A 26,354-nucleotide genomic window follows, 5' to 3' on the forward strand; every position below is an offset into this window, starting at 1 on the left:
AAGATATGGCTAGAACAATGATGCTTACAGCAACTATTGCTAAAAAGCTTTGGGCTGAGGCAATAAGTACTGCTGTATATGTCATAAATAGATGCATGATCAGACCTATTTTAGAGAAGACTCTCTATGAATTACTAAAAGGAAGAAATCCAAACAATTCTCATTTTAGAACCTTTGGTTGTAAATGTTTTATACATAATAATGAAAAGGATAATCTGAAAAAATTTAATGCTAAAAGTGATGAGGGAATCTTCTGTAACACTCCACAAAAATTGTACATGTATTAGCTTCTAGTAGCATGCTTATAGAGTAAAAACTCAAAAATTTCTCTTAGTGTCAAAGGAACTTAGTCTCATTTTTAGCTCCCAATCTTTGATGAATTATTTCGTGACCTTCTCGAACCCCGTTTCTTGATTTTCTTATTGATACGCGATGGAGAAAGTAAATGGTACATCTTGGGTGCATTTTAGGGTCATAACACACTGGTTTGAAATGCCTTTGAAATGCTCCAGCATTCCGGGTGTATTTCAGACCATAATTTCAGGATCAACTTCAAATGATCATAACTTTTTGTATATAATAAACTGGGAGCGATGCTATATATCAAATGAAATCTCTTTGAGTCTTCTTTCCAATGCAACTAATTTTATTCAAATCCAATATCGGAGTAAAAATTTATTCACAATTTACTTCAGCATATCAACCTATCAACTGAGGGACTGCTGCGACTTTCTTTGTTTCTTAGGGGTATTTTAGTATTTCCTCCACCCTTATTCAGCCATAAATACATGATTAAGCCCCTAGTTGACCAGAATATGGTCATTTTCTCCAACTCCCTCAAGAACTAAACACGTAGGTCTCAACCTAAGAATCAAGATCCCTCAAGATTCAACCGTGGGTTTTAGAAATTGATTGAAGATTCGGAATTCCCAAACCATAGGCTTCAAGAAGCATCTATCAAATTCCTAATTTGAGGTACTCGGGGTTTATCCTAAAAACTGCATGGTCTTGTAAACACTAGATCATGATTTAAAGATTGTCAAGCATGAATTTTAAAGGCGTTTTTGGAATCTATGTTTTAATTATGCATTATAAATTTTTCTTTTTGATATTGTTGATTTGGCCTTTAGGTCTTTCCCTCTTTAATTGATTTACAAGTATATGTATATGTATGAAAACTGATATTGAAGATTGATTAAGAGCACATATTATGAAACCCCTCTTTTATGTTGAATTAAAGATTATGGTTTTGTCGGAAAGAGTTGAAATTCATGCCTTGTGATTTGAAAGTAGTTTTCTCAATGTCATAGTAATTGAAACATGATTTTAAAATAATGAGAGGGTGTTTCTTGAGGTTACTATGATGTTCTTGTGTTAAAGAGAAAGAAATGCATGTAATTGAGAACTTTGACATGACCACCTTTAATTCGTAAAATGTTGACAAAGAGAGTTTCCTTGCATATGTTTACATGAGTTTTAAAGAATGAGTTTCTTGAAAAGAAGTGTCGATATGGTGATCCTAAATTCCATGTTTTGAGAACAGAGATATAATATGTTGATATAATGGTCCTAAATTCCATGACTTAGAGAATATGACTTACAAGTCAATGGTATGATGATACCATATAAATGTATGCCATGACAGAGGTAGAGTTTGATTTCAGAGAATCTATGTTTTAAAGAGTTAAAAATTGGGTTGATGTAAGTTAGGTGGTTACCCGAAGAAAGCCCGAGTCAAATGACTCTTTGCTTGAAATTGTGATGTGCTGACACGGGAACTTGGTACCCTGCTATGTGATCTTGTATACCTAGTACTTTGTCATCTCAAATCCGGACTTATGGTTTGGAGCCCTGCTTTGTGATCTTGAGCCCAACCACGATATAATGACTTGATTGGGGTTATGGCACCCTGCTGTGTGATCTTGTGTGCTCTTCCCTCACTAGCATTCCTATCTTGGCAGTAATCGAGATAAGGTAGTCGGTGAAAGCTGTAAAATTGTAGGGTATACCACCTAGCGCAGAAGTAAAACAAAGAGTGTTACAGAGTTTAGATGATTTTACAGAGTCTTTTAAAAATGCCCATGTGATTTTTATCATATGACATATTTATGAACTATTATAAATTGCTCTCATATGTGTTGAATATAAATTATTATTTTAGATTTGCTCTGCGTACCAGTACATCTATATTGACCCCCTACCTCCCAAGTTCAGAGGCTTAATCTAGGGGTCCGGCTAAGCAGTAGAGTATCCAGAGTGAAGTGATAAGTGCAGTGGTGAGCCTTATTTGTTCTAGAAGGCCTATTATATCAGATTATGTTCTTTCTTTTGTTTTGGTTTACTAGGGGCCTTGTCCCAATTTTCAGACAGTTGTCATTTGATCATGTAGTAGATATTTTCCAGATTGTTCTAGATATTGTTTAGTTGATTTTGGATTTCATTCTTTATTGTTAAATTGAATTCAGAGTATGACCATGTTTTTGTATCAAATTGTATTGATGCATCTTCTCTTATTATATGAATGTTGTGCATGACTACCATATAGAGTAGGACATTTGGGCCTTCATAGTTTGGGATGTTCGTCACGGCCAGGCCCTAGTTTGGGTTGTGACAAACTTGGTATTAGAGCATGGTTCATGGTCCCAGGGTGTCTGTGAAATCGCATTGGGTAGTGTCTTGTTTATGGGTGTGTAGCGCGTCACACTTATAAGTAGGAGGCTACTAGGAGTTTTGGAATATTTCATCTCTTTTTGATTTAGTTTATGCTTTAGAGTCTAATCTGTCCTCTAATCAATGATCTCTTATATTTCAAAAAATAGCCATGCCTCCCCGTCACACTAATGATAATGCCTAGACTAATGAGGTCCGTCCCACTCATGAAATGAGGACCCAAAACAGAGCTTAGACTCCCGAGGTTCATGTTACTCCGGCAGTCCCACTTACTCAGACCAGCCCACCCAGGGCATCTAGAGCTCCCCAAATGGGGACTAACTGCACCCAGCCTCATGAGAGAGAGGTGTCTAATGCGGAATTCAGACAATCTATTCATATGCTTGCGCAGTTGGTGGCCATAAAGACTTAACTATCAGAAGATATTTGTTCCACATCTGTTACATCTAAGGCTACGAAGGTGGTTCAGTTCATGAGAATGAACCCACCTAAGTTTTATGGAACCAAGGTAGAGGAGGATCTACAGGAGTTTGTGGATAAAATGGAGAAGATCTTTAAAATGATGCATGTAGATGGGGTGAAAGGTATGGAATTAGCAGGTTATCAGCTTAAAGATGCTAAAATCAATGGTATAACGAGTGGGAGGATGCAAAGGGTGAGAACGCTGAGCCCACATTTTGGGGCGAGTTTATGGAAGCCTTCCTTGGCGAAGGGTGAGAGCGCTGAGCCCACAGTTTGGGGCGAGTTTATGGAAGCCTTCCTTGATCGGTTCTTTCCTCTAGAATCGAGGGAAGCTAAAGTTGAGGAGTTTATGAATCTAAAGTAGGGAAAAATGAGTATTCAGGAGTACATTCTGAAGTTCAATCAACTAGCCCGTTATGCTCTAGAGATGACTGGTAATATGAGAGCTCGAATAAGGAAATTTGCATTCGGCCTTTCAGATGACTTAGTGCTTGAATGTCAGGGAGTAATGCTGAACCAGGACATGGACTTTGCCAGACTGTTAGTCCACATGCAAAAAGTTGAGGAGAAGAAAAATAAAATCGCTGAATCTAGGGAGAAAGACAGACAGTCAAAGAGAGCCAAAACAACAGACCAAAGACACAGTCAGCCGCAGAGTGGAAATTGGGGTAACAAGTGGCAGAAGAGAAAGAATTGGGGTAATGCTCATCCTGCAGCCAGCGTCCCCGCGCCCAGACCTCTACGTAATTAATGACCCTTTTATGCTCAGGGTAATAGTAGAGGAAATATACAGGACATCCATTCACAAGGTAGTGTGACGCAGCCCGCCAAATCTTTTCCCCATTGTAGTATCTGCGGGAAGAATTATCTTAGGCAGTGTTACTTTGAGAGGAGAAATTGTTATTCCTACGGTAAAGTAGGTCACCTTCAGAGAGATTTCCCTTCTACTGGAGGTAATGTTGAAGAAGACAAGTCATAGGTTAATTTTTTCGCACCACCAATGCCTCAAAAGGGCACTATTTCAGTCGCCAGTAGTGGTCGCAACCGGTTGTATTCCTTGACCAACCGCCAGAGGTAAAGGCCTCACCAGATGTAGTTACTGGTATGTTACAAATTTTCTCTCATAATGTGTATGTGTTTCTTGATCCCGGGTCTACCTTGTCTTATGTGACCCCTTATATAGCTGTTGGTTTTGGGTTTGAGCCCGATGTAATTGCTGAGCCTTTTTCTATTTCTACTCTAGTGGGAGATTCTATTATGGCTAGGAGAGTGTATAGAAACTGTGTGGTGACTGTTTGTGGCCGAGATACTATGGCAAACCTCGTAGACCTGGATATGATTGATTTTGATGCTATCCTAGGGATGGACTAGCTTCATTCATGTTATGCCATGCTAGATTGTAGAACTCGAAAGGTTACTTTTTTTTTCCCGAATGAGCCAGTGATAGAATGGGAGGGGCATTATTTAGCACCTAGAGGGAAATTTATATCTTATCTCAAAGCCCGTAGACTTATTTTCAAAGGCTGTTTGTATCATCTTATTCGGGTTAAAGATTCTAATACTGTAAGTCCTTTCTTTTCGTCTGTCCCTGTGGTAAATGAATTTCCAGAAGTCTTTCCAGATGATCTCCCAGGAATACCACCTGATAGGGAGATAAATTTTGGTATTGATTTGTTGCCAGATACCCGTCCCATTTCTATTCCACCATATAGAATGGCTCCTGCAGAACTGAAAGAGTTGAAAGAATAGATAACAGATCTTTTAGACAAAGGTTTTATTCGTCCTAGTGTTTCTCCCTGGGGTGCACCTGTACTCTTGGTATGAAAGAAAGATGGTTTGCTGCGTATGTACATAGATTATCGTCAGCTGAATAAGGTAATTGTTAAAAATAAATATCCTCTTCCTAGGATTGATGATCTCTTTGACCAACTTTAGGGTGCTAAATGTTTTTCAAAGATAGACCTTCATTCGGGATACCATCAGTTGAAGGTTAGAGAGTCAGATATTCCCAAAGCAGCTTTCCGAACCCGGTACGGTCATTATGAATTCTTAGTCATGTCCTTCAGGTTGAATAACGCCCTTGCAACTTTTATGGACCCAACAAATAGAGTGTTCCATCAATTTTTAGATCTTTTTGTCATAGTTTTCATTGATGATATTTTGATTTATTCTAAGAGTGAGGAGGATCATGTCAATTACCTCTGAATTATTCTTCACACCCTCAAAGATCATAAGTTGTATGCAAAGTTTTTAAAGTGTGAATTCTGGCTTAATGCTATTGCTTTCTTAGGGTATATTGTGTCTAGTGATGGGATTAAGGTTAATCCTCAAAAGGTTGAGGCAGTGAGAAAATGGCCTAGACCCACGACTCCAACTGATATTCGGAGCTTCTTGGGTTTGGCGAGATATTATAGAAGGTTCATAGAGAATTTTTCTTCCATAGCTGCTCTACTTACTAAGCTGACTTAGAAAAAGGTGAAGTTTGTGTGGTCTGTCTCCTGTGAGAATAGTTTTGAGAAGTTGAAAGACAAGTTGACAACTGCTCCTATTTTGACTCTTTCAAAAGGTACAGAGGGTTTTGTTGTGCACTGTGATGCGTCCCGAGTGAGACTTGGGTGTGTACTTATGCAGAATGGTAAGGTGGTGGCTTATGAATCTAAGCAGTTGAAGGTTCATGAGCGAAACTACCCCATCCATGACTTGGAGTTAGCGACTGTGGTGTTCACGCTTAAAATCTAGCGGCATTATCTTTATGGGGTACATGTTGATATATTTACTGACCATAAGAGCTTACAATATATTTTCTCGCAGAAAGAATTAAACCTCAGGTAGAGGCATTGGTTGGATCTTTTGAAGGATTATGACATGAGTCAGCACTATCATCCGGTCAAGGCGAATATAGTAGCCGACGTCCTCAACAGATTATCTATGGGCAGTCTTACTCAAGTTGAGAAAGAAAAGAGGGAGATGGTGAAGGACATTCACCGACTGGCAAACTTGGGAGTGTGGCTTTTGGATTCCAAAGATGGGGGAGTGATTGTCCATGAGATAGAAAAATCGTCCCTTTGTGCAGAAGTTAAAGAGAAGTAGGTTGAAGATCCAATCTTGATGCAGATAAAAAAAATGTGGGTCAATAGAAGGTGATGTCTTTTGAAATTGGTGGTGATGGTATTCTGAGATATCACGGTAGATTATATGTGCCAGATATAAATGGTTTGTGGAAAAGGATCCTTGACGAAGCTCACACTCCGAGATATGTTGTTCACCCAGGATCTACTAAGATGTACGATGATCTAAAATCTATAAATTGGTGGAATAATATGAAACGTGATGTGGCTGGCTTTGTTTCTGAGTGTTTGAATTGCCAACAAGTTACAGTTGAACATTTAAGGCCCGGTGGTACTTTCCAAGAGATATCTTTTCCATTATGGAAGTGGTAGATAACTTCGGTTAAAGTGTCATGGAAAAATCAGAAAGTTGAAGAAGCAACTTGAGAATCGAAAGACGACATCAGAGATAGATATCCAGACTTATTTAATCCTGTGAATGATGAAATAGAAGGTACAATCTTTATCTTATTCATTTATGGCCTTAGTGTGCTTAAAATCGTGCTTATCTTTGTTCCGCGCCATCATTCGGGGATGAATGATCGCAAGAGGGGATAATGTAACACCCCGCAAAAATCGTACATGTATTAACTTGGGCAGCAAGTCACGGTTTCAAGCCTTGGAAACAGTCTCTGGCAGAAATGCAAGGTAAGGCTGCGTACGATACACCCTTGTGGTGAGGCCCTTCCCCGGACACCACACATAGAGGTAGCATTAGTGCACCGGGCTGCCCTTTTTTTTAGCATGCTTATAGAGTAAAAACTCAAAAATTTCTCTAAGTGTCAAAGGTACTTAGTCTCATTTTTAGCTCCCAATCTTTGATGAATTATTTTGCGACCTTCCCGACCTCAATTTCTTGATTTTCTTGTTGATACGCGAAAGGGCAAGTAAATGGTATGTCTTGGGTGCATTTTAGGGGCATAACACACTAGTTTGAAATGCTCCAGTATTTCGAGTGCATTTCAGACCACAATTTCAGGGTCAACTTCAAATGATCATAACTTTATGTATATAATGAACTGGAAGGGATACTATATATCAAATGAAAGATCTTTGAGTCTTCTTTCCAATGCAACTAATTTCATTCAAATCCAATATCTGAGTAAAAAGTTATTCCCAATTTATTTCAGTATATCAGCCTGTCAACTGAGGGACTGTTGCGACTTTCTTTGTTTCCTTAGGGTTATTTTAGTCTTTTCCCCCACCCTTATTAAGCCATAAATACGTGATTAAGCCCCCAATTGACCAGAATATGGTCATTTTCTCCAAATCCCTCAAGAACTAAACACTTAGGTCTCAACCTAAGAATCAAGATCCCTCAAGATTCAACCGTGGGTTTTAGAAATTGATTGAAGATTCGGAATCCCCAAACTGTAGGCTTCAAGAAGTATCTATCAAATTCCCAATTTGAGGTACGTGGGGTTTATCCTAAAAACTACGTGTGCTTGTAAACACTAGATCATGATTTAAAGATTATCAAACATGAATTTTAAAGGGGTTTTTTGAATTTATGTTTTAATTATGCATTATAAATATTTTATTTTTATATTGTTGATTTGGACTTTAGGTCTTTCCCCCTTGAATTGATTTACAAGTATTTATATATGTATGAAAACTGAGATTGAAGATTGATTGAGAGCACATATTATGAAACCCCTCTTTTATGTTGAATTAAAGATTATGATTTTGTCGGAAAGAGTTGAAATGCATGCCTTGTGATTTGAAAGTAGTTTTCTCAATGTCATAGTAATTGAAACATGATTTAGAATTAATGAGAGGGTGTTTCTTGATGTTACTATGATGTTCTTGTGTTAAAGAGAAAGAAATGTATGTATTTGAGAACTTTGACATGACCACCTTGAATTCCTGAAATGTTGACAAAAAGAGTTTCCTTACATATGTTTACATGAGTTTTAAAGAATGAGTTTCTTAAAAAGAATTGTTGATATGGTGATCCTAAATTCCATGTTTTGAGAACAGAGATATAATTTGCTAAATGAATCAAAGAATGTGACTTGCAAGTCAATGGTATGACCATACCATATAAATATGTGCCATGACAGAGTTAGAGTTTGATTTCAGAGAATCTATGTTTTAAAGAGTTAAAAAACTGTGTTGATGTGAGTTAGGTGGTTACTCGAAGAAAGCCCGAGTCAAATGACTCTATGCTGGAAAACGTGATTTGTTGACACGAAAACTTGGTACACTACTATGTGATCTTGTGTACCTAGTACTTTGTCATCCCAAATCAGGACTTATGGTTTGGAGCCCTGCTTCGTGATCTTGAGCCCAACCACAATATAATAACTTGATTGGGGTTGTGGCACCCTGCTGTGTGATCTTGTGTGCTCTTCCCTCACTAGCACTCCTATCTTGGCAGTAATCGAGATAAGGTAGTCAGTGAAAGATGTAAAATTGTAGGGTATACCACCTAGCGCAGAAGTAAAACAAAGAGCGTTACAGAGTTTAGATGATTTTACAGAGTCTTTTAAAAATGCCCATGTGATTTTTATCATATGAAATATTTATGAACTGCTTTAAATTACTCTCATATATGTTGAATATAAATTATTATTTTGGATTTTCTCTGTGTACCAGTACATCTGTATTGACCCCCTACCTCCCAAGTTTGGAGGCTCAATTTAGGGGTCCGGCTAAGCAGTAGAGTATCCAGAGCAAAGTGATCAGTGCAGTGGTGAGCCTTCTTTGTTCCAGAAGACCTATTATATCAGATTATGTTATTTCTTTTATTTTGGTTTACTGGGGGCCCTGTCCTAATTTTTAGACAGTTGTCATTTGATAATGTAGTAGAGATTTCACTGATTGATCTAGATGTTGTTTAGTTAATTTTGGATTTCATTTCTTATTGTTAAACTGAATTAAGAGTATGACCATGTTTTCGTATCAGATTGTATTTCCACATCTTCTCTTATTATATGAACGTTTGCATGACTACCAGATAAAGTAGAACGTCCCGGCCTTCATGGTTTGGGATGTCCATCACGGCTATGCTCTAGTTTGGGTTGTGATATCTTCTTAGATTATTCAATTCATAGTAAGGCTTATAGGGTTCTAAATAACAAAACAAACTGTGTTGAAGAAACATTCATGTAAATTTTGATGAATCCTATGTTAAGACTAACCTGCAGGAAGGAAGTGACTCTGAGGAATAGGTTACATGGTTCATCAACTGGAGATACCAAACGTGGAGGCACCTCAACAGAGGAAACTGAATCTGGAGGCATAGTGACAGGGGTAACTGAGCCCCCAACTACCCAAGATCAAAACATCAGCAGTAATCCTAGTAGCTCACTATGCTTGGTCCCAAAAGGTTACAAGTATCAAGGATCACATCCTATTGAGAATGTTCTCACTAATCTCATTTCTGGGATCACTAGAAGGTCTAGATTAAGAAGTATGTGTGCTTTCAAGGAATTCCTGTCTGAAATTGAGCCAAAAAAGGTAACTGAAGCACTGCTTGATACTGATTGGATCATAACCATGCAGGAAGAGTTAAATCAGTTTGACAGAAGTAAAGTATCACACTTAGTTCCTCTCCTAAAAGATAGAACAGTAATTGGGACTAAGTAGGTGTATAGAAATAAAGTTGATGAGCATGGAACAGTTACAAGGAACAAGGCAAGATTGGTGGTCCAAGGATACAATCAAGAAGAAGGCATAGATTTTAGTGAGACTCTTACTCCTGTAGCCAGATTTGAAGCTATTAGATTACTTGTTGCCTTTCCTACCTATATGGAGTTTATTCTTTATCAAATAGATGTGAAAAGTGTATTCTTAAATGGTATTTTCAAAGAGGAGGTATATGTTAAACAACCTCCAGGATTTGAAAGCAAGGAGTTTCCTGATCATGTGTATTAACTGGACAAGGCCTTATATGGGTTGAAAAAAGCTCCAAGAGCTTGGTATGAGATATTGTCAAAGTTTCAACTAGAGCATGGTCACACTAGAGGTAAAACTGAAAACACTCTCTTCTTGAAAACTAATGGAAAAAATCTGTTGGTTGTGCAAGTATATGTAGCTGACATAATTTTTGGCTCCACAAATATGAACATGACTCATGATTTTGCCAAACTCATGAGTTGTAAATTTGAGATGAGCATGATCGGGTAGCTAAATTACTTCTTGGGATTGCAAATCAAACAAACAAAATCTGGAACAATGATCCATTAATGTAAAAGAACTCCTCAAAAGATTCTTTATGGAAGAGGCAAAAGTGATCATCACTCCAATAGCCACTGCTACAAAACTTGATTTGGATAAAATAGGTCCTAATGTGGAGCAAAAAATATACAGAGAGATAATAGGGCCACTACTGTATCTCAGCAGGCCTCATATTGTGTTCAGTGTAGGACTATGTGCTAGATTTCAAGCAAATCCAAAGAGTCTTATCTAAAATATGTGAAAAGGATCTTTAGATATCTCAAAGGAACTAGTGATCTTGGTATATGGTACCCAAAAGGTAGTAATTTCAACTTGATTAGATATTCTGATGTTGACTATGCAGGATACTTGGTTGACAAGAAGAGCACTACAGGCGTGGCACACTTCCTTAATATAGCCAAGTATCCTGCATAGTCAACATCAGAATATCTAATCAAGTTGATTACCTGGTCTACTAAGAAGCAAAATTCAGTAGCCTTGTCTACTGCTTAAGCTAAATATGTTGCTGCAGGATCTTGTTGTGCTCAATTGTTGTGGATTAAGCCATAAATTATGGATTTTGGTATAGATATAGGTTGTGTTCCTATTTCCTGTGACAATACAAGTGCCATTAATATAGCCAAGAATCCTATTCAACATAAAAAAACTAAGCATATTGATATTAGAAATCACTTCTTAGAGACAATGTTGAAAAAGGTCATATATCAATTATGTTTTGTTCTACTGAGGAACAAATTGCTGACATATTCACTAAGGATTTATGTAGAGAACATTTGGAAAAGAATAGGTTAGCCTTGGGGATGATTAAAATTGTATAAATCTCCCTCAATGATTGACTAGAATTAGTTGCTCTTAAGTGATGGTTGATTAATTCAGTCTTACACATTTAGTTGTGTATCCTAATTTCAAGATCTTAGAGTAAATTGACTCATTTATATGTTGATTTTGCAGAGAGACTAGAATACAGAGGCAATTTTGTCCATTTTATCCTCAAAATTAAGGTATGACTATTGCTTACCTACAGTAGCATAAAGAGAAACAGGTTGTCTACATAGTCCCTTCCGTTACACTTAAACCGCCAAAAATCCAAAAGTCCTTCTCCTTCAAAAAGTTGCCAACCTTTTTCCATCTGAACTGAACCTCTTCATCATTATATTTCCTTCACCAAATACACTTCATCCACGATTCATCTTCTCCCTCTCCAATTTAAATACACTTCTTTCTCTTCTTATCATTCACCACTTAAACAACCAAAATCAAATCACTATTTTCCTCTCCTTCACCATGGAATCTTCTTCCTCTAACCCATCTACAGGCTCTACTACCACTCCCTCAATAGCCATTATCCTTCATCCCGATATTACCTTACCCCCACTCATTCCTCCTCCAATTTCAATCAAACTATCTGATTTTGTAATGTTTAAGAATTTGAAAACCCCTTTTTCCCAATTTTCTTCTAACTCTTTGCCATCTTTTGAGCCCTCACTACCTCCTCCAATCCCTCTTCAGATTATTGATCGAGATGATATTCCTATTGCAGACCTAATCCCTCGAAAGTCTAGATCTAAAGCATAAAATAAACCCTCTTCCCTCGCCATTAATGTTGATGATAATGTTCCAGTAAAGGCTTCCCCTATTTTCACTACTCCTCAAACTCCTCATACCGAGGTAAAAAGCAATAGTAAGATGCCTCCTTGGCAGAAGTACTTCAAGCCAGTAAAAAAAATATGTAGCTACATCTGCTCCTCCTCCCCTCGTGTATCCTCTCCTGATATTCTTCTTCACTCAGTACGTAAGAAGAAGACTATCATTGGCAAAGCTCCAAAATCTTTCTCTTATCATAAAATATCATATCAGCCTACCCCAAAAGATTTTTCGTCTTCTAAATCCACCCCTACCTTCAAAGCTTCCTCATTCTCCAAAGTCTCTCCTCTAAAGTCATCTTCCCATTTAAAGAAATAGGTAAACAAACCTGTTCCTTCTGATTTGTCTAAGTCTGACTCACCTCTAGATGCTACTGCTAAGTTGGACCCTAATTTTGAGGTTTAAGAACCATCCTCAAATCAGGACACTCCTGAGGAACACTATCTTTACTTTTAAAAGTGTAAGCTAGCTAGAGGGTGGGTTATTAGTGGTTTTGGTAGTGTTGATATGAATACCTTATTGGGCAGACTAGAGCTTTAAGGATGGTCATACCTATTTCTTAAGGGTGACCTTCAGAGGAGGTTTGCCAAACCTAAAGTGTATGAGTTCTATACTAATAGGGTTGCTATTGGTGAGATGTTCTCTACCACTGTTTGAGGGGTCACTATGAACATTTATGTTGCAAACATTGCTCAAATCTTGCACATTCCTCCTGGGGGTGGGGTTACTATGTCAAGGGCACTTGTCCGCCTTTGATAATCTTGCTTCTGCTCTTGACATTTGTCAAAAGTTTTCTGGCAACCCTCACCTGGTAAATCATCAAAGGGTTCTTAAGAGGGATATGTCCCCACTCCACCAACTCTATTTTGATATTGTGCCCAAGATGATTCTCCCTAGGAAGGAAAGAAGGACTGTGGCTAGATTTCTTGACCTTACTCTTAGTGAACTGCTGGACACTGAGGTGAAGATTGATTTGCCTCGACTCATTTTAAAGCATATGCAAAGGGTTCTCCTTAAGGAAGTGAATGTACATGTTTTTCCTTATGATTTTTGGCTCACCCTTATGTTTGAGGAGTTTGGAGTGTCTGTCCAAGTGTGTTCTTCACAGATAACCAAAGATATTATTGGGACTATAAACCATATGATGCTATCTGGTTCTATGAGAAGTGCTGATAGCCCTATGCAAAGGTTGAGGAATGTACTTGCAGCAAAACATGCTGAGGTGGAGATTGCTCAGGCTGCACTGGAGGCTAATCAGTCTGCTCATAAGGATGAGAAAGGCTTTTTCAAGCTCAGATTGCCTTACAGCCTCTTTGGAGTGTGAAAGATCTGAAAATACTGATATTGTTTGCAAGTTGACCTCCTTTATCCCCTCCTCTTTATCCACTTAGCCCCCTCTTAGCGCCTTAGGACTGTCTTCCTTGTTTCCCTTTTACTAAGTACCTATTGTTTATTTTTGCTGGTTTTTGGATATTGATAATTATATCCTACCTTTTGAATGAAGTGGACCTTATTACTTATTGTGATCTATTTCTGTTTTTTCATACTGCATATTTGTTTCTCTTGCTCTGAATCTTGATTGTTTTAGTGATGGCCCCAGTGGCCATGAATTATTAGACATTTTTCACTTGTTAGACCAGCTTTTCGATGATGTCAAAAGGGGGAAGAATATATTATGCAATGCTTATAAAACTCAATTGATTAACCTGTCTCATTCTGTGTTCTTCTGTTTAAATCCCTTTATTAAGTATGTTAGGATTTTAATGCTGCGCTGCTAAGTTTGTCATCATCAAAAAGGGAGAATTTGTTAGGGAATATGAAGTTTTGATGATGGACATGTATGTGAATAAAACATGTTGTGCAAACTATTTCATACAAATGAAGAAAGAGAACTTAGAAGTTACTGGTTCTCATATGTATTACATGATGCAAGGCTGGCAAGGTATTAAGACAAAAGTGGATAAGCAAGGAACCTCAGATACCTTGCCAATGCTTATCACATACAATAAAAAGATTGAGGAGAATATAAGTACAATATCTAGAGTTTGAGTTAATCAAGGAGTAATGCCAAAGTAGGAGTTGAAGTAGAAGAGTCCTATTCAGTCAAGGTAATAGACGGCTACAACAAGAAGTGAAGCTACTTAATAGAGACCTACTGAAGATAGAAGTATACATCATCCAAAGGACTTAATCAGTAGTTGGCTTAAATACAAGAAACGATATTCAAGTGGTTCACTCATGCACTGACAAAGAAAATGACCAATTAGCAAATTAGTTCACTAAACTTAAAGAAGAATATGGTCCTTTACTTAGCAAGTCATAGACTTTGTAGTAGGTTGGTTCTTTGAGTTGTAATGATTTTTTATTCTAGTGTCAGTGAAGTATAACTTGAGTTAGAAGTTGTGTCTTCAAGTTAGGAAACTCGAAGGCTTGGAAACACTTATCTTGGGAAGATTTGTGTTTTTGTAGAAATACGAGTTAGAAGTTTTAATTCCTAGTTTACAAGAAGTCTTGTAATTTGTTGATTGTTGAGTTTCAAGAGTAGTAGTAAAGTTGGGTTAAATCTTACAGAGGTACAGGTCGTGGTTTCTTACACCTTCCACCTTTCTTGAGCCGGGTATTTTCCATGAAAAAATACTGTGTTCAGCTTTTAGTTCTGTGAATCACGCTAGCTTACTTGTTCCACAGATAGGCAACCAATAGAGTATAATATTAAAATCAATAGGGCACACACTCTAACAGAGAATTCATCAGAATCGAGACTAGCTGTAGGGAAACATAAAATACCCAAGAAATTGAAACCGAACATGCTTCGTGGACAAACTCTTAAAATATTGAGTCTTTAGATTCATCTGTATCCTTGTCAAGGTTCATTGTAACTTGATGCTTTGCGAAAATAACTAATTTAGTTCATAGTTATTTTGTTTTTACTCTTTCTCGTCTTTACAGGACTCTTTTGAGTTGGATGAGTCGGCATATCAATTGGCTAAAGGGAGAGATAAGATGGATGTATCTGGTGCTGAAAAGAAGCCTCTATCTACTGATGAAGTCCTGAACAAAACCAGCTGCTATTTTTGAAACAAAGGAGACCCTGGGAATTTCAAAAAAAGAAATGATATGGAGGCTTCTGATGCTTCTCTTATTAGCGTCAACAACACCAATTTTGATACAAATCAGTCCACTAAGATGCCAAAACAGTCCACAAAATGTGAGAAGAACAAGCAACACAAAGGGATACAAGATGACAAACACAAAAGCACACGAATTTGCAAAATAATGAAAGGATAGATAGTGAGACCAAGATTATTACAATATTAAGAGCCAAGTATATTTCAACATTAACCCCTAATGAATGTAATAATCAAAACCACACTCTTACGTGACCACCAAGGTAATCGACTCACCTCAAGATCCACCGTTTCCAAGCAAAGAATAATATTGGCTTTTTCAAGCCCTATACTAAGGATGACTTTTCCAAGTCCTAACTAAGACAATACTAAGGTGGTCTACTCTCAAAAGAGAGGATTTCAAGTGTTTCAATCGTTCATCTTTCATAAACAAAAGAGAAAAGACCTAATAAGAGACTATATATAGCCTAGCTTATTACATAGTATAATGGACCGAAATACTCTTAATGAAAGAAGAGGTCATGGGTTGTTTATTTAACATGTGCAAACCCTAAAATACCCTTAATGAGGGGTGCTTCTTAAATTATCCAAAACCATGGGGTCACACTTCAAAACTTGTAGTCTCGAATTAGCATCAAATATAAACCCCCACGCAATCTTTCATATACGGGTTTGTTTAATGGCATGCTCAAAATGGGTCCTCCATGCATGTTCTCGTATCCTTGAGGTGACCAAGTCTTGAGCCTTTATGTGTTGGCCTCTAAAGATGTCATCAAAAAATAAGATGGTCATTTGTCCTGTATCATCTTTCTCTTCTTGAAAAGGATTCGACCTCGAATCCAAACCTTGCAAAACCGAAGAGAGGACAAACAAATACAAACTCCTCATGGCATGAGGGTTAGGTTTAGCACAAAAAATCATCTCAACATGCCAAGGTTGCACGTATTTGCAATATAACCAAGGATTATTTGAATGAAATATTAAAAACTCAATGAAAGATGTACAAAGGATTTGGTTATGGGATTCACCAAGAGTGACACTTTGCTTGTCATGTAGTCCAAGCAACAAGTTAGGTGGACCAACATCACCATTTCCATATTTGGCACCGGGGTCAAACGGGAAGAGTGGCCATAGACACGGGTCTAGACAACACTCCCCTTTCCCGTGGTCTCCACCCAAACTAAATGACATACTCTCTGTAATACCATACATATCATCGAAAAAAATAGAGAGTAGAGAAAAGTATCACTCATGTCGACTTCTACTAAGGTACCCTCATGTGTGTACTCACTACTAGTTTCCCAATCATCACCATGAGTAGTCTCAACAATAAAGTCATATAAAGTAGAAGGAGTAACTTCCAAGACTACACATTCCTTACCCTTAAGAGTACTCTCATCTTCCAAGAAGAGATTTCCATCTTTAGGAGGAATATTGTCACACCATAGTGGGTTAACATATAGGCTATAGCCTCCAAGGTAAGCTATACCATCTTTTTCACCACTAGGCTCATTAGGAGTGTTTATATCATTTTCAAACAAGACATTATAACTAAAGAGTGCATGATCCAACCCACGGGCAGATTTGGAACAAGCAAGTTCCTCACTCTCTAAGAGTTCAATATCAAGTTTCAAAGCAGTTTCAAGCACAAGATTGTCCCAAGAATAGCTCTCGGGTTCACTCCCCTTTTGTTGACCAACTTCTTCAAATACCTCACTCACTTGAGTTTGATTAATCACATCACACACATACTCAAGTGGTGGACAATTTTCACAAATAGGTTGATCAACACCAATTACACAAGATGATGTACTTCCGTTCAACATATAGGCTTCAACACTAGGTGGACATAAATTGATCTTACAAGAAGAGTCAATTTGGTCATCAATAGGATCAACTAGTGTATCCACGCTTAGAACATGTACATCATCAACAAAAGGCAAAGAATCATTAGACTCACAAGTAAGCTACTACTCATACTCAATGGACTACTAGCCACAAAATTATCATTCACATGCACAAAAGTGTAAGAATTAGCTATTTTACCTTGAAGTTCTTGAGTCGACTCTCCTTTGCTGTGTTGTGAAGGTCCTCCACAAGCTTAGGCAGCAACTTCACTTTGGCATTGCTCTCCTTCACTTTCCATGTCGGTACCTAGAAAAATGTCCTTAGAAATAGAAGGACAAACAATGTTAGCTCGGTTTGGTGGCAATCCCCCCACTTCACTCCATACAACCTCTCTTTTTTCCACTATCGGATTACCACCTTGCACACCCTTACTTCTCTCAATCTTTTATATCTCATAAAAATTTGGATTGGAGTAAGTATTCACTTCTCTTTGCGGCTCGGGAAGCATGTATGTCACGAGGTGATTTCCCCATCAGTCTCTTACAACATTAGGCCAATTTTGTATATTTGAAACTCTATGTTGTGCAAACCAATCAGCACCTAAGTAAACATGACCGTATGTCAATGGAAGAATATCGAACCACACCTCCTCATGGTATTCAAATTGGGAGAAGACAACTTTGACCCTCTCGGTAACCTTAAACCCGTCCAAGAAGTATGGAACAAGTAAAGGCTCACGAAATAACCCCAAGTAGTCAACCATGGATGGAAGGATGTAGTTTCTATAGTACCTATCATTTAACACAATGAGACAGCCCGGTATCCCACAAATGGTCACCTTTCCGGAGTGTACACTCCTTCTCAGATCAACATTGTAAGGCACACGAGTACCTCTCAATTTTGGGGATGCATACCCTTTTCTTCTCGTTGGACAACCTCCACTAGAGCTACTATAACTATTCACACTATATCGACCTTGATAAGAAGTCCTAAACGGTGAAGGATATGAATCTTTACACTCCCCACGTGTACTCTCATCATAGCTCTCATAAGCTTTGCGAACGAAAGGGTTATACCTAACACCAAATCTAGGTTCAGAGTGAGAAGTGTAAGACTCCTCACATGTCTCAATGTCATCATAAGATCCATCACGAGGTCCTACATCATCTCCAAGTTCACCATAATCACTAGGCACTTCATTCATCTCATTTTCTCCCTAAAACCGTAACTCTCAAATCTGCCCAAGTTTTGATCATGGCTATTTTCATAGCCTCCGCAATATCCCTTAACTTCATAGCCATAAAAGCCCTCACTACAATCATAGTCTCCCATGTTGTAGTCACAATAATCCTCGTCTATCGAAGACATGTTCCCCTTATATCACCTTTGTACCTACACAATGAACAAACAAGATTAGTAGTAAAAGATCCTCACCAACACTCGTATACACCCATCTTTATGATTCTCACAATTGGAGCGGTGAATATTGAAAGTTGCTTATACTCCGGTAGTCAATAGGATGTCAATTCTACTTGGCGGCCGGAATGGATTCTTGTTTGACCGACTCAAAACACAAAACCAAAATTTACTTACAAAATTGAAATAAAGAAGTTACTACAATTTAAAAATGAGAAAAACACACAAATAACGAAGACACGAAAGAAACGGATTCAACAATTAATCTACAACTAAGTAGGTGATTACTAGTTGTTAGTTAATTCTAGAATCAAGACATAAAACTAATGAAACAATAAAATGAAACTAATAATCTAAAATTTTTGAGCTTAATCACTTTCGGTGATGATGTGGCAGCCTCTCATTTGAAAATTGTCGAAAGTTTTGAGAATTTTTTTCTTGATTTCAATTTGTATTGATCAATGTTCGATTGAAAGAGTGTATTTTAGGTTTTGGGAGGGAAACAACAAGACTTAGAGGCTTTTCAATGTTAAAAAAAAAAAGGCTTGACTTCTCTTTCACCCTTTTGGCAAAACACCTTTTGAAGCCTTTGTCTCCCTTTCCTCTTTTGTAGGTCTTGGGAAGACCCCTTTCTCTCTTTTGGTAATAAGACCTTTTGAAAGTCTTTTGGCCCCTTTCTTCTTTTATAACAGTCTTGGAATGTGTTTCAAGACTAACAAGACCATATCTTCTTTCTTCTTTGATTTTAGATAAAACAAACCACTTTCTCTTTAACAAGATATGAAGATGTTGAAGAACATCAAGAACACAACTTTAAATCTTGGAGTTCTAAGGTTAACGTTGGGCCTTCCAAACATCAACAACACATATTCAATCTTCAATAACTACATCAAAAAAACATTTTTCCAGCCACCAATCTTCAACAAAAACATCAACAAAATATTTTTTCAACCACCAATCTTCAACAACAATATCAACAACCTTCCAACATTCAAGAACCACTTGGATTTAGCTCAAAATTTAGATGTACACTCTATTAGTGTTAGTGAAGAAGGGACTAACACTAGAAACAACAAAACACAAAAAAAAACACAAGAAAACCAAGCCTCAAATCTCGGCACAAACACAAAAACGGAACAAATTACTTTTATTTTTTGCGTTTTTCAGTTTTTCCAATACTATTTTTGTGATTTTTCAAGATAGCAAGCCCAAGATTGATCTCGTGGGAACGAAATCAATGATGTCTTTGATACCAAATGATACAAATCAGTCCACCAAGATGCCAAAATAGTCCACAAAATGTGAGAAGAACAAGCAACACAAAGGGATACAAGATGACAAACACAAAAACACACGAATTTGCAAAATAATGAAAGGATAGATAGCGAGACCAAGATTATTACAAGATTAAGAACCAAGTATATTTCAACATTAACCCCTAATGAATGTAATAATCAAAACCACACTCTTACGGTGACCACCAAGGTAATCGACTCACCTCAAAATCCACCGTTTCCAAGTAAAGAACAATATTGGTTTTTCCAAGCCCTATACTAAGGATGAATTTTCCAAGTCCTAACTAAGACAGTACTAAGGTGGTCTACTCTCAAGAGAGAAGATTACAAGTGTTTTAATCTTTCATCTTTCATAAACTAAAGAGAAAAGACCTAATAAGAGACTATATATAGCCTAGTTTATTACATAGTATAATGAACCAAAATACCCTTAATGAAAGGAGAGGTCATGGGTTGTTTCTTTAACATGTGCAAACTCCAAAATACCCTTAATGAAGGGTGCTTCTTCAATGCTCCAAAGCCATGGGGTCACACTTCAAAACTTGTAGTCTCGAATTGCCATCAAATGTAAGCCCCCACTCAATCTTCCATACATGGGTTTATTTAATGGCATACTCAAAACGGGTCCTCCATGCATGTTCTCGTATGCTCGAGGTGACCAAGTTTTGAGCCTCTATGTGTTGGCCTCTAAAGATGTCATTTGTCCCGTATCAAGTTTCCTGTCCAGTTCCAATCCCCTGACACCGGAGGTTGTCCCACCCTCTTTTGGATCAGATAAATCAAAGGAGCCTAGTGGTGACAAGGTCCCAGCACTTGTATTTTCATCGTCATCCCCTCTCTCAGTGTTAAGGCCAGAAAGCTCAAGCAGGTTAGTTCCTACTTTATTAAATTCCAAGGATATGTTCTTTTATGTTCTACAATGCATTTGTGTCTAATGATAATTTATACAAAGCTGGCAAGTCTTGAAATTCCATGATATTTTTTGAAACTGGTGACTTTAATTCCTTGATTTCTTTTGTTTTGCAAAAACCTTCAAAATTGTAGGCACTTGGGTTTCCAGGTATTTTGCACAATATGAACATCTTAAGCTCTTCTGGGTAGTACTCCTCCACACTCTTCTTGGGTTTCCAGTAGTTGGTTATTACTGAGGAGTTACAAAGAAGACTTAAGCCGACAACTAATAATGAAGATGAAATGCTATTTAGCTTTTTGTAAAAAAATTAAGGGAAGGGAATTATTTTGTTTGTTTTGGGGGGGGGGGGGGGGGGGGGGGCCTTGAGAAGGCAGTTATCAAAATTTGGTGGTCCTTGAGTTTTATGCAGCCTTTTCAAGAATTACTTGAAGGCAGTTATCAAAATTTTTCACTTTTTTTCAGCTTATCCAACCCTGCTTTAGGCCTTGCTGGTGCTTCATCGAAACTTTTTGAGTTGGAGAGCTCACAGAAGGATGGGAAGAGCAATGGGAAATTAGAACCTTTATCATCTGGTTTCTCACCTTCAACTTTATTTGCTGCTCTATCAAGCACTTCTAGCTTCAGTAATGGACAGTTGGCATCTAGTACGGCTATCTCATCCATCTCTTTCTTGACATCAAGTAATTCCCCTAGGGATGTTCCATCTGGCAGTTCAAGTGTGGTTGCCTCTTCCACAAGCATTTTAGCTGCTGTTGGCAGCACAACAGGCAACTCTATTACCTCAAGTGGTGGTCTGTCAGGTTTTTCTGCAGTATCTTCAGTATCAACTGAACCTCTTATCAGTTCAGGGCCCTCTTATGTTCCACCAATTGTGTCAACATTATCAACAACTTCCAGTGCAGACAATGCCGACCTGAAAACCAAAGCAACTATTTTGGCAACTTCAATAGCAGTTCACCTTTTGTGAGCTCATCATTTGCATCTACAAGTCCTGGGAATAGTAATTTTGGTTTTTCAACAGTTGCTACAACTAGCATCCAGTCGCAGAGTTCTCTTTTCATCACTGGAGCTCAGTCACTTGTTAGTGTTCAAACTTGTCTCGCTGGATCAGACAATACCACAGTCTCACAGACCGTTCCTGCTCATTTTGGATATTCTACCAAATTACCAGAAGTGGGAAACTCTGGAATGACATCGTTCTCCTCAGTTGGTTCTTCTTCAAGTAATACTGGCTTAGTTTCTGCTGCTGCTTCAGCTAGCAACCCCGTTGGCGCCAACGCTGATACTTTTGGAAACTTTAGTTTTGGGACAAGTTCTTCAGCCTCATCCACGATGGTCAATTCAGTTGGCCCTGGCAGTGGGACAACTCAGCCAGCGTTTGCTTTTGGTGCTAGTCCTGCAGTTTCTGCAGCCACCTCTGCACTTGCCACTTCCAACAATGTTACTTCTTCTATGTTTTAGTTTTGATGTTAATTCTTCATCTTCCTCTGCAAAGCAATCGACACCTCTACCCACCCTAGTCCTAGCACATATAATTTTGGTGGTAGTTCTTCAGCTTCCTCATTGGACAATGTCAGCACGTCTAAGAGTGCTACCCCCGGCATGTTCAGTTTCGGTGGTGGTTCTTCAGCTTATTCAACAAATACTATCAGCACCTCCATTAATGCTACTCTTGGCATATTTAGTTTTGGTGGTAGTTCTTCGGCTTCCTCAACAAATACTGTCAGCACCTCCACTAGTGCTACCCCCGGCATGTTCAGTTTTGGTGGTAGTTCTTCCGTTTCCTCAACAAATACTGTTAGCACCTCCACTAGTGCTACCCCTGGCATGTTCAGTTTTGGTGCTAGCTCTTCTGTTTCGTCAACAGATACTGTCAGCACCTCCACTAGAGCTACACCCAGCATATTTAGTTTCGGTGCTAGCTCTTCAGTTTCATCAGCAAATGCTGTCAATGCCAGCAGCACAGTCCGTTCTAATCCATTTGCTTTTGGTGCCAGTTCTGCCTCACCACAAGCTTCCAGTACTGCTGGAATTTTCAGTTCCAATTGGCAGGCCCCAAAGTCTCCAGGCTTTGGTTCCCCATTTAGTTCTGCTACCCCTATTGTGTTTGGATTTGGAGCATCTTCGTCTTCTTTTGCTGCTCCAACCACCACAGCTGCAGTCTGGATCAGCACTCAGTACCCCTAGTGGGGCCAGCCTTTCCATTCGTCTCAACTTCTTTGACAAACTCATCTCCGCAGCCCATATTTGGGAACTCTAATTCTCCTTTTACTGCAATCCCTGGGAATAATAACCAGATGGATATGGAAGACAGCATGACTGAGGACAGTGTTCATGCATCTTCCCCTGCAGTTGCATTTAGTCAACCTTCTGTCTTGCCCTCACCTGGTGGTTTCGGTTTTGGTTCAACACCTTATCAATTCCAGTTTGGTAGCCAGCAGAATACTGTTGCTCAGAATCCATCTCCATTTGCAGCATCAGGCAGTTTCGGTGGTGGAGGTAGTTTCTCATTGGGTAGCAATGATCCTGAAAAATCAGGTCGAAAGATCGTCAAAGTTAATAGAAATAAGAACAGAAGGAAGTGAAACAGTTGGCAACAACATTGGATAGATCCCCATATGGTAGATATTGGCTGGCAAGAGGACTTTTCGACAATAAATCAGCAGGCACGGTTTATGGGTTTCTGCAACTTTCCCCTTTTCTTTTAATTTTCGTCATTGTAGGTCTGCATCTCCGGAAATGAAAGATGTTGTGATCCTATTAGCTTCTTGTTTTTGGTGCAAATCTATGGCCTAAAATGTCACAATTTTGTTCTTGGTAAAGTGGTTGTATTGTATCAGTAACCTAACCTGGTTAGTCTTTGTCTCCTTTTTCTTTCTATAATTCATTTTCTCTACTTGTAACATAATAAGGAAATGTATGTATGTTTCTATAGGGAAATTTCGTTCTGTTGAGGAATTGTTTTCGAGATGAAAAACATAATCCTGAATCAACGTTGCAGAGTTTTTTTGTCTTCTCTATTTCCATTTCGACCTCGAATCTTCTGATTGTTGTACATAATACTAGTGCAGTACATGTTTGTGTTAGATTATGATGTGCTTAAGGTGGTAAGTTCAAAAAAGCGTTATGTGATTACTTCTCATCTGCTTAACGTGCTAGTTACCAAATAGAATAATCGTGGAAATTAACTGTATGGTAGGGAATTCTATTTGGACGTATATATTCCTCCATTGAATGCCATTAGCAAGGTTATTTATTTAGATTTTTACCTTTTGAAGGAAAGCACAGCTTATCCTTAAACCATAATTTAAGAAATTAACATATATTGTTGAATCTAAATACATGCAACAACAACTAAACGATTAAGAATTGCTTAGAAGTTGGCACTAGGCACATATACTATAGCTTTGATTACAAGTTATTTAGCTGTAGTTTCCTTAGCCTCGGTTAACATAGTATTTGTTGTTGCTACGGTTCTCCTCTCCATTGCTTTCCGTCTGACTCCTTGGCTACTTGCTTTATGTACTCGAGCTTTGATATGCTTTACTTGAGCCGAGGGTCTTTTGGAAACAACCCTTCTACCTCCGTGAGGTAGGAGAAAGATTTGTGTGCAGTCTACGCTACCTAGACCCCCACTTATGAGATTACATTGAGTATGTTATTGTTGTTGATTGGAAACATCATCGCTGAGCCAAATTATAACCAGTCTAACTCTAACTCGAATTAAAGAGCTCTTATCAATTGAGACATTCAAAATTAAGATGTCAGCGTTGTTCAAACAGCAAGTGCAGCAAGAAAGCAATTTGGTTTCAAGGTGGCATATGGTGTTCAGTAATATGAGATTTGGTGGGGGCAGGGCTGAAATTGACCGCTTGACAGAGCTTTTGCGCTCCAAAACTGTAGATACCCCTGATGGGGATGATAAGAGTATTGTTGCTACGCCTATCACAAGTTCAAGAGTAAGATGAATGCCTTGTGTGGGTACTACTAGCTTTGTGACAATCATGTAAATATTGGGTCAGTCTAACATATATGGTTGATGGTTCCAGGTCCCTAAAAGGAATGCTGCATCTCCTGCTGGACTTGCAAAAGCTTACATGGGAACTAGGCCTTCAAAAGCGTCACCGTCAATTCTAAGTTTGCAAAGTCAAGTTGTGAGAGACACACCACTACTGAAAAATGCAGCATATTCCCAAAATTTGCGTATAACATCAGTGACAGCAAACACTGCTGGTGTTGTTGGGGTTCGAGCAAATGGATTTACCACTCCAAGGTATCGTGGACGATCTGCAATATACCACATGGCTCCCATGCCGTACTCTAGACTGTTGGAAAGAAGAAAAAGAATAAAGCTTAATGAGTAGCTGGACAGAAAACAGAGGTAAGGAGAAGAAAAATACTGCAGTGATTTCTTTTTCTGATTGCAATATGAAAGTAAAGAGAGATGCCTATAAATAGGCGTACAATAAACTAAAAATTCTAAACTTTAGGTCCACTAACCCACTGATTTACTGACTACCTAATCATCTGCAACACTATCTAAACTTGCTAGAATAAAGGAAACTAACTACCAAATAACTTCCTAAACACTTGGTCAAGTATCTTTGAATCATTTCTCAACACTCCCCTAGATTCAAAACTGCAAACTCCAAGTTGACCTCTGAAGAACTCGTGCTTTGCTTGCGGAAGTGACTTGATGAAGACGTCTGCTGCTTGCTCATTTGTATCTCAAGACTTCAAAATAATTTCTCCAGTAGAAACAAGACTTCGAATATAGTGATAGCGAAATTCTATGTGCTTTGTTCTACTGTGGAAAGCTGGCTTCTTCGTCATCGCAATAGCAGATCTATTGTCACAAAAAATCTCAGTTGCACCAGCTGGCTTCTGATTAAAATATGCAACAAGTCTCCTTAACCAAACTTCTTGACAGGCTGCTGAAGTTGCTGCAATATACTCAGCCTCTGAAGTTGATAAGGCCACCACTTCCTGCTTCTTGGAACTCCATGAAATTGCTCCGGATCCGAGATTAAATAAGAAACCAGATGTGCTCTTTCTGTCATCAATGTTGCTTGCATAGTCACTATCAGCAAAACCAGTTAATGTGAAATTTGTTACCTTAGAATACCAAATTCCATGTTCTAATGTCCCTGCAATATATCTCAATATTCTCTTTGCAGCTCCAAGGTGAAGTTTGCTTGGATTGTGCAAAAATCTAGATAAGACGCCGACAGAGAAAGCAATGTCTGGTCTTGTATGAGACAAGTAGTTCAAACTACCAACCAGATTTCTAAAATAAGTTGTATTTGCCATTTCAAAACCATCATCACGACACGACTTCTCATTGATATTCATTGGAGTAGCAACAACATTACAATTTACCAGATTGAACCTTTGCAAAAGATCTGTTGCATACGTTCCTTGTGAAAGAAATATGCCATCAACTTCCTGTTTCACCTCAAGACCAAGAAAGTAATGCAACATTCCCAAATCAAACATCTCAAAATTCTTCATCATGCAGTCTTTAAATTCAGTGACAATATACTCACTTAAACCCATATATATCATATCGTCAACATAAAGACATACAACCAGAAAATCATTTTTACCACCTCTTTTTACATAAAGAGAAGGCTCATTGTTACTCCTTTCAAAACCACTCTCCTGGAAATAAGAATCAATTTTGAAGTAC

The 26,354-nt window shown here is 38.3% G+C and overlaps 1 protein-coding gene and 1 pseudogene across 1 annotated transcript; both read left to right on the top strand.

The window, feature by feature from the left end:
* The first annotated feature begins 20,326 nt into the window (after window positions 1–20,326).
* Window positions 20,327–23,679, top strand: LOC124898781 (uncharacterized serine-rich protein C215.13-like). The gene is made up of 2 exons (XM_047412731.1): window positions 20,327–20,620; window positions 21,128–23,679. Exons 1-2 carry the CDS (start codon window positions 20,346–20,348, stop codon window positions 21,630–21,632), a joined length of 780 nt encoding a protein of 259 aa, XP_047268687.1. The 5' UTR covers window positions 20,327–20,345; the 3' UTR covers window positions 21,633–23,679.
* Window positions 23,680–24,426: 747 nt separating this feature from the next.
* LOC124898626 overlaps window positions 24,427–26,354 on the top strand; it is a 30,363-nt pseudogene continuing 28,435 nt past the window's right edge.

Source organism: Capsicum annuum, chromosome 5 (genome assembly GCF_002878395.1).
Source record: "Capsicum annuum cultivar UCD-10X-F1 chromosome 5, UCD10Xv1.1, whole genome shotgun sequence".
NCBI lineage: Eukaryota > Viridiplantae > Streptophyta > Magnoliopsida > Solanales > Solanaceae > Capsicum > Capsicum annuum.